The 13830-nt window shown below is 50.6% G+C and overlaps 5 protein-coding genes across 5 annotated transcripts; 1 reads left to right on the top strand and 4 right to left on the bottom strand.

Moving 5' to 3' along the window:
- Positions 1-371: 371 nt before the first annotated feature.
- LRP88_04160 (pectate lyase) lies at positions 372-1266 on the bottom strand (the record flags this gene model as incomplete). The annotated part of the gene is made up of 5 exons (XM_083240739.1): positions 372-548; positions 601-645; positions 694-801; positions 855-1009; positions 1098-1266. 5 exons carry the CDS (start codon positions 1264-1266, stop codon positions 372-374), a joined length of 654 nt encoding a protein of 217 aa, XP_083104029.1.
- A 1093-nt stretch (positions 1267-2359) lies between these two features.
- LRP88_04159 (uncharacterized protein) lies at positions 2360-2735 on the bottom strand (the record flags this gene model as incomplete). The annotated part of the gene is made up of 2 exons (XM_083240738.1): positions 2360-2495; positions 2545-2735. The coding sequence occupies 2 exons, from the start codon at positions 2733-2735 to the stop codon at positions 2360-2362; spliced, it is 327 nt and encodes a 108-aa protein (XP_083104028.1).
- Positions 2736-3263: 528 nt separating this feature from the next.
- LRP88_04158 (uncharacterized protein) lies at positions 3264-4199 on the bottom strand (the record flags this gene model as incomplete). Its single annotated transcript, XM_083240737.1, has 1 exon — positions 3264-4199. The coding sequence occupies one exon, from the start codon at positions 4197-4199 to the stop codon at positions 3264-3266; it is 936 nt and encodes a 311-aa protein (XP_083104027.1).
- A 2801-nt stretch (positions 4200-7000) lies between these two features.
- On the bottom strand, positions 7001-8671 carry LRP88_04157 (uncharacterized protein; the record flags this gene model as incomplete). The annotated part of the gene is made up of 3 exons (XM_083240736.1): positions 7001-7514; positions 8016-8478; positions 8542-8671. The coding sequence occupies 3 exons, from the start codon at positions 8669-8671 to the stop codon at positions 7001-7003; spliced, it is 1107 nt and encodes a 368-aa protein (XP_083104026.1).
- A 3564-nt stretch (positions 8672-12235) lies between these two features.
- Positions 12236-12672, top strand: LRP88_04156 (uncharacterized protein; the record flags this gene model as incomplete). Its single annotated transcript, XM_083240735.1, has 2 exons — positions 12236-12334; positions 12547-12672. 2 exons carry the CDS (start codon positions 12236-12238, stop codon positions 12670-12672), a joined length of 225 nt encoding a protein of 74 aa, XP_083104025.1.
- Positions 12673-13830: the final 1158 nt, after the last annotated feature.

Genomic DNA, 13830 nt, shown 5'->3' with positions numbered 1-13830 from the left:
TTCCCTTTGCGGAATCCCCAGCCCCCTTGGGCCCGGTCCGGGCCGCCTGCGGGCGGCTGGGTCAGAAAATGAGCCAATTGAGAGATGTAAGAACCGAGCGTGAGGCCGAGTTGACAGGTGGCTAGCCGAAGGCGCAGTGAGACAACCATCTTTGAGTTGGAGCTCTGGAGTGGCTGCTGAGTGGCAACAAGCATCGTAGGGGTAAGGCGAGGAGAACACGCTTTGTTCTGGATGGCCAAGTCATAATGGGATTGATATCATAGAATGAGGTGGTTGAAGGAGGAATGTACATGCTTTCCCGTGAACAAGAAGTTCATCAACTCAACGGCGTAGAAAGACAACAAAGAGCACTGTTCACACAGCGTCACAGCTTAGCACTCGCCAGCCTTCGAGCCAGGACCATCGTAGAGCTGGCAAGGCGTCTTGGCATCTGTGCAGACGTTGACAAGCTCAGCAGTATCTCCAGTCTCGACGTTGATGCCCACAACCTCTCCGCCACCGTAAGCAGAAACGCCCTCTACGCGAACATCGCGTTTGCATGCGTCGCACTATGGCTTGGTCAGCATATTGTTCGCACTTTGGAGAATAAGGGATACTTACAGTTCCGCAGGCACGGTAGACCTTGCCGTAGTCCTCGGCGTAGAACTGGGCTGGTTAGCTTGAGAAGAATTAGGGAGTTCACTTTTGACTCACGTCCTTGATGCTGACAGCTCCGCAGCCGTTGTGCTGAATGACCTTGTCCGCAGCGTGGAAGGCACCTCCACCAATAATGTTGGTGGTTGTGCCGGCAGCATCTTCCTTCTACATTCTGAGTTAGTGCTGCTCAATTGTTAAACGGTTTGCGCAGGACGTACGATGGAGATGGCATCTTCACAGACGTCCTCGAACCACACGTTCTCGATGGTGCAGCCTCCGCCAATGCAGTAGACACCCTCGTGCTGATCGGGACCAATGATAACGTTGCGGAGAGTAGCGCCCTCTCGAAGAATGAAGACGGTATCAGCCTGACCTGTAGTTGAGTCTGTTAGCCTTGCATACATCTGAGGAGTCAAGCGCCTTGCCTCCTTCTTCCTGGTTCTTGCAGGCACCAGCTCCACGGTCATAGCGAGCTCCCTTGCCGTCAAAAACATCTCCAGCGGCAACCTCAATGGGCTCGTTGTTGGAGATGGTCTCGGTGGCTTCGGGGATAGAGTTCTTAGCGACACATGCCAGGGCGATGGGCATGGCCAAGGCCAAGGTGACAAGAGATTGACGAAGGGAGGACATTGTTGTGGACTTTCAGAAACACTGCTGCGAGTTTGTGCTGTTGTACTTTCTGGCTGTGGGTGCGTGTTCTCTTAGATATTTATATCCAGTCGGTCTCTCAATATGTCACCCCTATCATGTTCCCACAGACTCCTTACGGGGTTCTAATCCTTCACCTCCATTCCGTCGCCGATCACGGTGTTTGTCCAGGAAGTGTCAAATTCTCCGATCCACATCGATCTGAGCGAAACGCAGAGCTTACGCAGCTTCTAATGCTATTGGAGATCTCTCTTGGGTTCCTCCAATGACAGGCATTGCGGGTTTGAGGTTGATGAACTGAAACACGGAGTGCTAGCTTGGTGCGACACCTGACAAGGTCTATGTCAGGATGTTTATTCCGATGCTTAATTTAAGCATAACTGGATCATATTTGCCGAACAGAAGCGGCGGCACACCGCAGTGACCGAGGAGAGCTTTCGAGGAGGAGTTGCAACACTCGTGTTGCATCCAAACGACGGGGATTATTCTTCCACGCCGGCAATAAAGCCCTCGACGACGATCTGTTTTCGCAGATCGTTGCGTCAAAATTGGTCCACCAATAATAACCTCGGAGCGGTTCTTAACATGCCACCCTTCCCTGTCTCTGTGGAATCACCCCTGATTACTATTTCGTAGATGGGACGGATGTCGGTTAACCTGTTCACCGATGGTCCTGGTGGATGCACATAACCCTCCTGCATCCTGACGTAGAACGGGATGAGGAAAACCCAGAATGCCGGAAAGGTATAGACAGCCAGGTTCCGTGAGATGGGTGGCTACTGAGCTGGAGGCACCTTGCGAACGTGCCATCCGTCGATATTGGCCACGAGAAAAGAGAGCAGAAAGCGAGTATCCATACGCAGACGTTTGCAATTTCAGCAGTCTGATTACCTACATAGGATCGAGCCAGGCCTTTATTATCCTCCCAATTATTGAAACCCAAAGAACGAGACTTTTAACCATCCATTATTGCAGACGATGATATACCAGCGATCGTCATATGGTAAGCACCATTGCCACCATGTCTCGTTCACGTCCCTCACTCCTGGTCCACGACCACTCCGGTCATAGACCTTTATTTGGTTGGCGGCTGCATACCAATCTCGGTGGAATTGGCAGCCTTGACATCTCTAGACTCGGTCTTCTTTGGTGGAGAGGACATGTACGACACGCCGATCGCAATGATCAGAGCGGCACCTCCGAGACGAACCCTACGTGATCAGTCAGTACATGGCATTTCCATTGGAAGCAAGACAGTACCAGTTCTGTTTGATAAAGTCCCGGCCACCGCGGCCGGGTGGTGGCGCCTGCTGGCCTCCAAGGCCGCCGATGTCGCCGTCGCTGCTAACGGTGGATTGCTGCCGGACCTGGAATCGGCGAAGTGGGGCCGCGCCGATTCCGGGCCGGATGCAGGTGCGGACCACGCTGAGGGATGCTCGGTGCATAGACATGTTGTTGATTAATAGTTCAGCTTTCCTGCAAAGAATCAAGAAAATTATGTAGAGATTCCAAGGAAGAGAAGAAAGAGAAGGGTCTGCTTTTCGTGAGGAGGTGCTTCTTTCGACGTCAACGGGAGAGGGTTTACGACGTGATGTCGAGATGACGTTGAGACGTGAGGGGAGCTAGCCCCGCTCCCCCGGGATGATGGCATCGTCGCCATCCGGTGGCTTGTGTCTCGGTCTCCGTTCCTGGATCCTCGTGTCTGACCTCGGCTGGCGATTTCCTGTCTTTCGTGGCTCCTGCTTGTGCGTGTCTGTGTATCAAGACGTAGCTCAGGACAGGGCCGGCTTCTTCCAGGGACGTTTCAAAAGTTCAAGACAATCGGTGCAAGGTCTATATATTGCTGAAAGGCTCTACCATGACTGCCTTGGACGATATGTGCATTCGCGTGGAGTGTGTTCCGACATCTCAATCCTCCTGTATTAATTAAAACAGACATGATGCTAATAATCCATATGTTGAGCTCCGCTGCCCGAGTCTCACGCATGACTACCATCTTTGTTTCCAGGGCGGTCGATGCATCCACTATCATCTCTAGAACCAAAACCCGGTCTTACTGTAGACCGTGATCCATGTCGAGGCTGAAAAGGTCTCCCTCCATCGCTCTGTCTGCGACTGCTGTGCATTCCACCGCTGCATTCCGTGCTCTGGAGGCACGAACTGCACTTGCGACCTTGGGTGACGACTATCAACCGATTGAGGATGCTGAACTCGATCTTTAGCTTGACGCTGTAAGCCAAAGCCTTGTAGCTTGTTTGTAGGTAGTAGAGGTTTGCGTATTCGAAAGCGAGGATGGTGATGTCTAGGATGACGACGATAACGCTCACTGCGATGAGGTGCCGCATCACATCGCGAGATTCATTCCTCCCTGTGACGGCATCGATCCGTAATATCTTCGTGGTTGAATAAATGTAAAGTCCAGATATTATCATCTCTTGGATGAAGAAGAAGGTGACCTGGATCTTCTCATATATCGAGTATGGCGTGATGAAGGGACCCGGGTTGGAGGAATTTGCGCCGTAGACCATGACGGTTGTGGGAACGTAGCAAATGACCGCATTGACAATGATCATAATCAGGACCGCTTTCAACCAGGCTGGCTTTCGCAAAACGAGATGTAATCGTGAGTACAGCACCATGGACTGCCCAGTCACTAAAGGCCACCATCCCACCACGATCAGCGTGACGTAAATGTAGCTGTTGGTGTTGGGCAGGAAATTCTTGAGAAGAAATCCGATAGAATAAGGCGGTATGCCCCATGTTGCCACGATGAAGCTCCAAAAGTAGAGACCGCTTTTTCGCTTGAATGTCGCGAGAATGATAAAGTTAAGCTCGATGAAGTTGTAGAGGGCGATGCCGAGGAATACGGCGACGACGATGGCGTCTGTGCCGGTCGCCGAATCCACCTCGGTCATGTCTCTCACGGCCCTCGCTACCACGGCCTCGTTGATCGCCCTGGGTGATGTACCAGGTAAAGTCTGCGAGAAGATGGGAGCCATGAAGCAAAGGCCCGTGTGAACAACCACCTTGTTGGGGAGTTGATGATTCTCATGAAATGCACTGAGAGATGTGAGCAAAGTGCATCTTGGTACCGTATCAGAGAGTGAGACAGGGCGTACACCGACCATGTGTAATAATGAGACGTTTACCCAAGATATTCCCTCGTAGTGTTGCAAACAGTCTGTCATATGGCCAACAGACGACCCGACTAGCGGCGGGGCATAACAGCTCTCTTCCGGGGTAAGCGACGAGATTCACAAGCAAACCCCCAAAGCGAATTGCTTCCTTTTAGCCACTGGATAATGCCAAGCATCAGCAGAGCCAAGACACACGAAGCACTGCAACCCTTCTCTGGGCAGCCCAATAAAGACCTGCCCAGTGACAGCAGCCACAACTCTCTCAAGTCTTGGTTTGGGCAGGTCGTGGAAAGTTTCGTGTGCGAGGACAGGAACTCGGCAAATCACGTTGGTGCTCCCACTGTAGATCAGTGCGTCTAGCCTTCTGCACCAGGACCAGTCTGGCCTGACGCGGATTCTAGACTTTGAGCGCCGTTGAGAAACAAATGCGGTGACAAGTTGTTGCATCCTATCACGACACCCGGATTGACAAGGACCCAGGTTCCAGGCTGTTAAGATGGTGTGAAGGAGGCATCGTCGCATCGCGCGGGGTCATGAGGCTGATTGACGCGACACCACCCTCGCTTTTGGAATCGTCGTGGCCCACGGACCTTGGCCTTCGATTCGAAGCCACGGATCAACCATTCTCTCAAGACTGATGGCATCAATAGTCGGCTGGGCACCAGTTGCCATCCAGGGCCGGCTTCTTCGAAAGAACGGAGCCACGTGTCTATCCTCCCGTATCACGTCCTTCGCGACGGAAGACGAAAGCTCAAATAGTGGCTTTCTAGCGTTTGCGCCACTGCAACTGTCGCGGCGGAGACGCGGACAGTTGGAGCTTTGACCTCGACAGTGCATTCGAGGCTGAGCTACGTCTGCCTCTTCCATCATCACCGAGGGTTCAGCCGATGGTGCATATGCATTGGAGTTGTGGCTATCGTATCCGCCGTCCCCGCCAGCCATCATTGCTCGACCACTGTGATCTTGCATTTTCTTGGGAGAAGCCTGCCCTCTCGTCGTGCTTGTCTAATCTCTATGGTGTCTGTCTGGGCTCCGCCCTAACACTGTCATGTGCGATGAAGGGCGCCTAGGGCTGATCGTTCGATCGCCGTTACTACCCTCTCGTGCTTGTTACATAACAACGCTCAACAAGTTGAAGTCAAAGGCAGTTTGCCATGGTTGCTAATTTGGCTCTTATATCCTTAGACCCGAGCAAATTGGCAATTACTTGGCTTCTCTTGGCTTCTGACGTCGAGGTTTGTTACAAACACAAGTTGATCCCTGGATGCAAGGGCATGTCACCGAGGAGGATACTAACGTTAAAGTAGGAAGGTAAGACGCTCTTCTGTAGGGCTGCAGGGTAGGTTTGATCTAGGCAGCATTTCGGGGATGAATATTCAGAAACTGTCCGAATAGACTGCAACCTTCTCGCCCAGGCGGCCTTAAGCTCTGAGTTCTAGCCCATAAGGTGTGCTTCCAGATGCTTCCATCGTACACTCTTATGCAGGCAATCAAGACAATATGGCGCTGAGAGTGACTTTTTCTAAAGAACGCGTTTTATTGTTCTCTATTGCTATCTTGGTATGGCAGCTACGTCTTGTTTGAAACCCTGTAGTAAAAGGCTGCCCTTGTGTGGTCTCTCCCTCCAGATCTCGTCCCCTGGCCCCTTTAAAATCCAGTTACGCTTCTTGAAAACTCCAAGCTTTGCTTGGCTAATAATAAACGTCACTCTGAGAACTCGGTTGAAAACTACAGTATAGACTCGTATGCTCCCAACACCAGATAGAGCAACCGTTATTTAACACGTATAACATGCCCTTCCATGATAACAGAAAAACAGTAGCATACTCATAGCTAAATAAAATCGACTACTACATAATGCAAACAGTCATCCTGGCTCCATCCATGTCAAACCCCTCCACAATATCATGTGGCCAGTTTGGACGAAGCACCTCCTTTCCCATCCCCTGCCCCCAAATCGACAGCATAGCCTCCAACTCAAAACGTTCTGTCTCGTCCAAAGATTTAAAGGCGCAAAATGTCGCCGTCTTCTCCATCGCGTCCATCAACTTCACCTTTGAAGCTCGAAGGTGAATTGGGCGCCCCCCCTTTCTAATGAGGGGGAACCGGAGCCTTCGCGAGCTCTTCCGCTTCTCGGTCGTGCTGTACCTCATTTCACTATAGAGTCGCAACGTTTCCGAAGAAGACACTGACTTGCCGATCCGGTGCCAGTCTTCGGGTTGTATTGTAAGCTCGACATGATCTCCGCTCACAACCGGATGGAAACATTCGTCGAGGCAGCTGCTGTATGCCTCAAGGAAAGCTGCTGGTACAGTGCCTCTCTGGTCGTTGAGAAGACCAAGACAGACGATCGAGATGAGATATTTACTAGGCATCAATATCAACAGGGCATCCAAGAGTGGTTTGTCCTGATCCTTGAAGATGGACTCCTTGATCGAAGGTTCGCCACGTGTGCTTAGTTCCCGATTCCAAAGGTCGTGAACAAACAATGCATCGCCCCCTCGCCGTACGGACCCCATAACGACCCGCTCTTGCATTTCGCCGTCTGAATCGTCGAGGTAGCAAACAGATTCCCGAGACTAGCTGTCGGCATAGACATGGAAGTAAAGTTGGTAGCAGCAACCTATGAGTTTGAACATTGGTAAGGCCCCCTTGTTTCCGGCGTCTCTTAGGATGAGAAAGACAAAGGACGTTTCACTCCCGTCGTCGAGGAGGAAAAGATGATCCTTGCCCGGTTCGATGAGTTGGTTAAGAGGTACGTCTGTGACTAGGTACATGGAAGCATCTACCCCGATAGCTTCTACTTCGAAGATGGACATGACCTCATCCTTACCCACCGTGATGGGCTTGGAAGAGAACCCGATGAGATGAATCAAGTTGATCTTCAAGTTTCCAGTGGCAGAGTCGATGGTAGCGTTTCGGTGCCAGGGCTGTCGTTTTAGCTCGTGTATCTCCTCCTCCGCCAACGGGTTGACGAAATGTTTACTTGGGACCGCCTGCACCCATTCGATGTCGCGGATCCGTGTATCTCTTGCTAGCTCGCAGTTGTCCTTCGCACGGCTCCATTCAGTAGTGAACTGGACAACTACCTTTCTTGGATTGTTAACTTGGTCAAATTGCGATCGTGTCAATGGCCGCGGTGTCGGTATATTATGCCTCTTCCAGGATTGAAAGAACTTTGCTGCCGCATCTTGGTCACTGGCTACGGAAGGAGTCCACTGAAAGGTGGGACTATTCCAATCCGGCATCCAAGACGGAAAGCCATTGTCAGTGGCAAAGGTTGTAGAAGAGAGTGAGGAGGTCAAGCTGCTATGGAGCTTCGTGCAGGTAGGTAATGAGATGTGACGGTCTTGATTCTTGCCCTACTTGCTTTGTATGCGTTTTCCCTTATAACCTCAGTAGCTCTCAGATCCTCGTAGTCCGGTCGGCTTCCGAGCAGCTAGCTAGCTGCGTTTTCCCTTTCCTTACATTGCTCTCTCAGGCCGATGCCTCGGGCTTCCGCCGGCTTCCGTCGGCTTCCGCAGCCCAATTGGCAGCCCAGATATTTCCTGATTGGGAGGCTCATGACAGCCATCAGGCGTGGAGAAGCCTAACGCACTAGAGAGAACCTCAAGGTGCTTCAGAATGATCAGAGAGTGGGCGAATAGTCCCATGAAGACATGTAGGCGAGACAAAGAGTAGTCTGGTCGGAGGGCGCTGCTGTCTTGAAGAGCCAGGACGCCAAACACTCGGTCTCGTGGGTCTGATGCCTTGGAGCTCCATGTGGCCCTGACGAGTTCGTAGATATCTTTGCCGGTAAGACCACCTTGAGCGATGTTCTCGATCCATGGTACTGGCGAGTTCTCCTGCAGCCAAGAGGGAAGCGAGGAGCCAGTGATATGGTCTGCCCACCATTCACCGTCTTCCACTGGAATGACGACTTGTCTGGGCAGAATAAGCTCCTGAATGATCCAGATACGCCCAAAGTACCTCCTACCCAGCAACTTATAAAAGCCCAATTCCTCGGCATCGCCATTGTGGGTGTGCGGCAGAACTACATCCTCCAGCCTTTGTCTTGCTGGATACTCGTCAGGTTACGTCAGATGAACCAGATCTTTTCCAAGGTACACAGTGACGCGACGGCTTCCAAGATAGATGCTCGCCATCTTTGAAACCTGGGCGTTGCGCTCCTCGTCATCTCCCTGGTTGATGCAGATGGCGTCGACCCATACTCTCTTCATTCCACCCCAAGGGCGGAGGAACTGCACCATGTCTTAGCAGTTCTTTGTCTGGAACAGAATATCCCAGTAGGGTTTAATAAAGATGGGATAGCTCTTGGAGTTATCATCGTCTTCTCCACCCTATGTGTAAGAGACTGTCTTATATACGGGGCATCGACGCTGATTATGAATCTCTAGATTTACGTGTAAGGGATATGAAGCCGTCGCGACCCCATCAAGACACAGGAGACGAATCTCATTAGGGGCCAGGCGTCGTCTGTATATAGGCGATGGTTTCAAGGGCTTGGAGCGAATTCTTTCCTGCCTGTGCTTGCCAGGTTGACGTTCTTGAGTGATTAAATGTGATTGTCAGCTTCTGCGTCTCCACCCTCACATTCCTCGCCTGCACTTACCTTCATGACGCTGGCTAGTTTGATGCCGCTCGTATGGAACATCGTGAGGCCAATGCAGATCAAATTCTCCTATGGGTTCATCAGGCGGGATTGGCGGGAAGGTGCTGACGTTCCGCTGTGCTGCAGCGAGCGATTCTAGGTCTGGCACCGCCCCGCAGGCCTTGCAGGATGGGAGATGCTTCTCGACAATGACTTGAGGCGAGTCACACCAAGAGGTATGCCATCGAGACATGGTGAAGACGGCTAGAGCACACACACCAAGAGAGGGAGAAACAAGGAGAAGAGGTTTCGCGGTCGCGGATCAGGCTCTCGCTGCAGGCCACCTTCAAAGCCGGCTCACAGCCGGCTAACGGTGACAGCTGGTTGGTCACCGCCCACACCGAGCCAAAGAGCCAAGAAGACAACAACAGGTCAGCCTAGGGCCTGCTTCTCGACACCTTCCAACCACCGACGCTCGCGGCTGAGTTTTTTTGCAAGTGGTATCTCGTGTCACAGTCCCAAGGACTGAATAAAGACGGGCTGTCCCTGCTCTTCAAGATGATTTAGGCTCAAACCACCTGGGAGTGCGATCAGGCTGAGCGGTTCAGCTCCTTGACTTGCCGAAAAGACTCGCCGAAAACGATAAACAGGAGTGTTGACCGTAAGTTGAACCCCTAGCTGCATGCCATCTCTTCCAGCTCCGGCAAAGTGTAGTCTACCTACTGTGACCCTGGCTCTGCTTATTAGGTAATATAGCAAGGCATCTTAACCTAGGTGTTGGTTACGCACCGTAATATTAACACTTCTGGATCACTTTATGCTCTTGCCCATGATTTATTCCTATCATATAGCCCTCAACCCCAACCATTTCTCGTATCGCTCAACGCAGGCCCGACCTATGCTATTATCAGCTCAGGACGGTAGGCAGCTAACCTGCCCCCTTTGACGAAGCACATTACAGTAGGTTTTACGATCGGGGTTTTTGAACACCTTCTGAATGTTTATGTGTCTTTCGATAGAATAACCCAAGGTGCCAGCTGTCTCTCGCTAAACGGACTATCGGACCGCTCTGGTTTACCATCGGGACGACATATCTTGAGTGCATCAGTTTCTTTTAGTATGTAACCTTGGCTCGGTGACGGCTGTTTTTCGAATGCCCTTTCCTGTAAACCTTACAAATAACTATAAGGTTTAACTCTTTTCATGCCAAATGTTCAATGATTGATGCACCGGCGAGTCTATATGCAACCGAAAAGCCTAATCGTGACTCAGATGACGAAGTTTCTCTGAAGCTTATTAGATCCAGGGATATTAATATCTATTCTCATCCACTAATGATGCCCTAATCCTCATCATTCATACTTTTATCCATATCGTCAGCCATGGCGACCACATTTCATCGGTTCCGCGAGTTGCCCAGAGAACTGAGAGACCAGATCTGGAAGTTCGCTATCTGGACCTCGCAACCAGGCGCACATATCTTTCGGATTTACAACTCTTTCAAGGACCGTCACACTGGAGCCCGCAACCTTGTGTCTCTCTTTCGTGCTTTTCCCGAACATCGCCTTGCCGAACCTTTAGAGGGACGATACTTTGACAGAATCGACGCCAATTGCAGTAAAAAGAATGTGTCAACGTATTTGCTCGATGGAGGACTGTGGAAAGCCTGCAAAGAGTCAAGAATCATAATGGACAAGCATTTCAGAAGCCCGGAATGGGATCATTGGCGCAGGCATCGCACGAGAGAGTGGCACCCCACGGATACCCCTGGCGGATTCGACATGCCGGCAACTGGCTATTTTCCCCCCTATGGCGATCGTCCCCATTTATTTACTGTTCTTCCGCACCAAGACCTTTTCGTGTTGCAGCCAGACCTCCTGGACAACCTTCAATGGGATCAAGTCAACCATGACATCCCTATCGGATCAAAGAAAAAAGGGTTCAACGGACTTAAGCACATCGCAATAGAATACGACCCCAAATGGGGAGCCCAGTCGTGCAGGGCAAGACCATACGAGGACTGCACGGAACGTTGTTGAAACTATTTCTATTCCATCGCTATGTCAGTCCATTCGGGAAGCTATGGCCCATCGACCACAGGCTGAAACGAAAAAAGGAGGCACCTGTTCTCGAAGACGCAAGCGGAGCAAACACGAACACATTCTATGCCAGCGATAGAAGACTCCTCGAGGTCAAATGGGAATCGAGTTTGGATCACTGGGAGGGAGAGGGAGATTATCATGAGTCGTCAATTGCGCTTCTCCACCTGATGGACACAATGCGCAACGCGCCGGAAGATGGGCCTTGTTGGTTCGGACTGCTTGGTTGGGATGATACTTGGGCCGTCATAAGGTGTATGGGTTTAGGATGTTAATAATCAAAAGCTGGAGGTCATGGAAAGAAGAGTAAACCCAATTCATCAATATTCATAGATTGTGCCTTGGCCTGGAGGCATGATTTCCTTTGGATGCTGTCTTAATTAGATCTTGGTGAGCTGATTTCAGTTTTGGACCTATTCTAATAAAGAAGAGAACTCTGCTATCCTATTTCTCTTCTGCGTCCCTATAAACTTGATACTCCGACACGTTATATATCGGTTAGAAAGTGGATGATGCTGTGCCGAAGATTTAGCAGTACTTTGTGATTAATAAGCCACCATACTGGTCCCCAGATCATGATTTGCCCGGTTGTGAAGTCCCTGTGAGCCACTTATAGATCTCGTGGTAGGATGCGGCTAAACGCGTCAGCAGACCTCAAATCCAGGGGCTTGGCTCACCGGAGTTTGCTAGCGATGCATGATGGTTAATTGGATCGGAGTTTGGAGGAAAACTCCGAGATATGACCAAGTAAGCCTAAGGTGGTACTCCGTGGAACTCCGTACGACTCCATGCAATCCTTCAGCTCCGCCAAGTCCGGAGACTTTGTTTTGATGTTGCTGGCTGTCAGCCAAGTCCGTCAACAAGAAGATGGCTTCCTATTATTAGGCTCATCGCTGGTGCAATCTTTAAATGTTTAGCCAATAACGAGTAGAGAATATTGATAGGAAGTTCCCGAGGAGGAATGGTGGCTTTGATTCTTACGCTTAATAATGGAACCTGATGATCAATCACCATCGCGTTAATCGAGAAGACTTGCATGTGCTTGAACTGATTGATTTCTCAAGTATTTCAGAGAGCGCCTGCACTCCTTACAGTCGTCGAGCAACTCTTTCCATCTATGCAACATGGCATCCAATCAAGGTATCAGCCTTCACGTCACCGTCTACGTCGACCCCGAGAATGTATCCAAGTTTTTGGAGCACTTCAAGCCGGTCTACGACAAGGTAATCGCAGAGCCAGAATGAACCTTTTTTGAAGTTTACCAGTCGCCTGAAGACCCAGGCACGCTTCACTGGGTTGAGAACTGGTGAGTACCCGTCTTTGATGATACATCGTATCGTTAACATATTTCCAGGAACCAGACAACTGATTGGCTGTTAAATGTTTGACACGAGTCTTGTCTCTATTACCTGTTGCTTGCTAACATCTCTTCTAGGTCCAGATCCCCAAAGATTATTACAAAGAGTACTTTGCTGCCACGGAACCCATGTTTGTCAAGCCACGGGAGTTCAAGGTCTATAACCGTCTTGGGTCTCCGTACTATACGGCTAAGGAGAGGTAATTGTTGTTAGGCCAAATGGCGGATTGATGAGGGACTGAGAATAGAGAGGACACAATAGGAGTGCTTGCCTACCTGAAAAGAATGGTCGCTGTGAATATTATGCATAATTATCCTATGTGTATTCAATGAACACACAAGTTCCTCTGCGGGTGTGAGCCCGTGGTCGACGAGGACAAGTGCGCCGGCATGAAGTGCTCTGGCGTGGTGAAGAAGCAAAAGTACTTCTCGTTACTTCTCGTCAGACAACTGCTACGAGTGCGCCACCCAGCATGTGAGCTTGCACATACTCTGTTGGAGCCAATGAGCTAAACTGCTTAGAAACCCCTGCGCGTTCGAATCGGTTGAGGGACAGACGGACCATGGCTGTGGTTTTCCCCCATGAGGTTTTCCCATTGTCCTAGTGCGAATGCAGTGGTCTGTGTTGGCTCATCTGAAGACTGGCCTGGTCGGATTCTCTAAACGTGACGAAATCTATTATGGTTAATAATTACTCGATATCACCATGTTGCAAGGTCTATTCATACCGCTGCAAACCTTTGAGGACTTCAAGATCATACGAAGCGAGATACTTTTGGTGGCGGTCTCGGGTCGATTTCCTCCGCTTGTGAAGCGGGATATCTGCTTCAGATAACCCTGCGTGGCCAAAGTCTATCAATGTGACTTGACCATCTTGATCCAGCATGATGTTTGTCCATGAAAGATCGTAGTGAACAACACCTGCGTCGTGGACATGACGAAGCACCTCCAAGATGTCATGGTAGTATCCCGACACCTCGTCATGAGTTATGGGTTTTAGCTTCATCATTCTGAAGCCAAAAATGCCATCCTCGTCCTGAAGCGGCTCAGCCGAGGTCTGTACAACTCGCGCTTTTGGCTGTCTTGTCGCTAGATGTCAGAGAAGAGAGAATTCCTCCACAATCATTTGTCGCTGCCGGTTATCGATGGCGACTTTGCAGATGGGGAAGTCGTCCAAGCTATCAGCAAGTAATCTGATGTGCGAGTTTGCGCCGTGAGCGATTGCTCGAGAGCGAGACCATATGGCATCGACCGCTGAACTATGCAAGATTTGCTCAATAGTCGCCCCAGTCTGCTCCGCCAAGCTGGGGAACTCATCGAGGTTTGGTGGCTTGAGCCAGCTTCCGGTCCAACAAACCCGGA

This window comes from Fusarium phalaenopsidis (genome assembly GCF_050370095.1).
Source record: "Fusarium phalaenopsidis strain FUZ10S chromosome Unknown contig_32288, whole genome shotgun sequence".
NCBI lineage: Eukaryota > Fungi > Ascomycota > Sordariomycetes > Hypocreales > Nectriaceae > Fusarium > Fusarium phalaenopsidis.
This window is presented reverse-complemented; position numbering and strand designations above follow the sequence as displayed.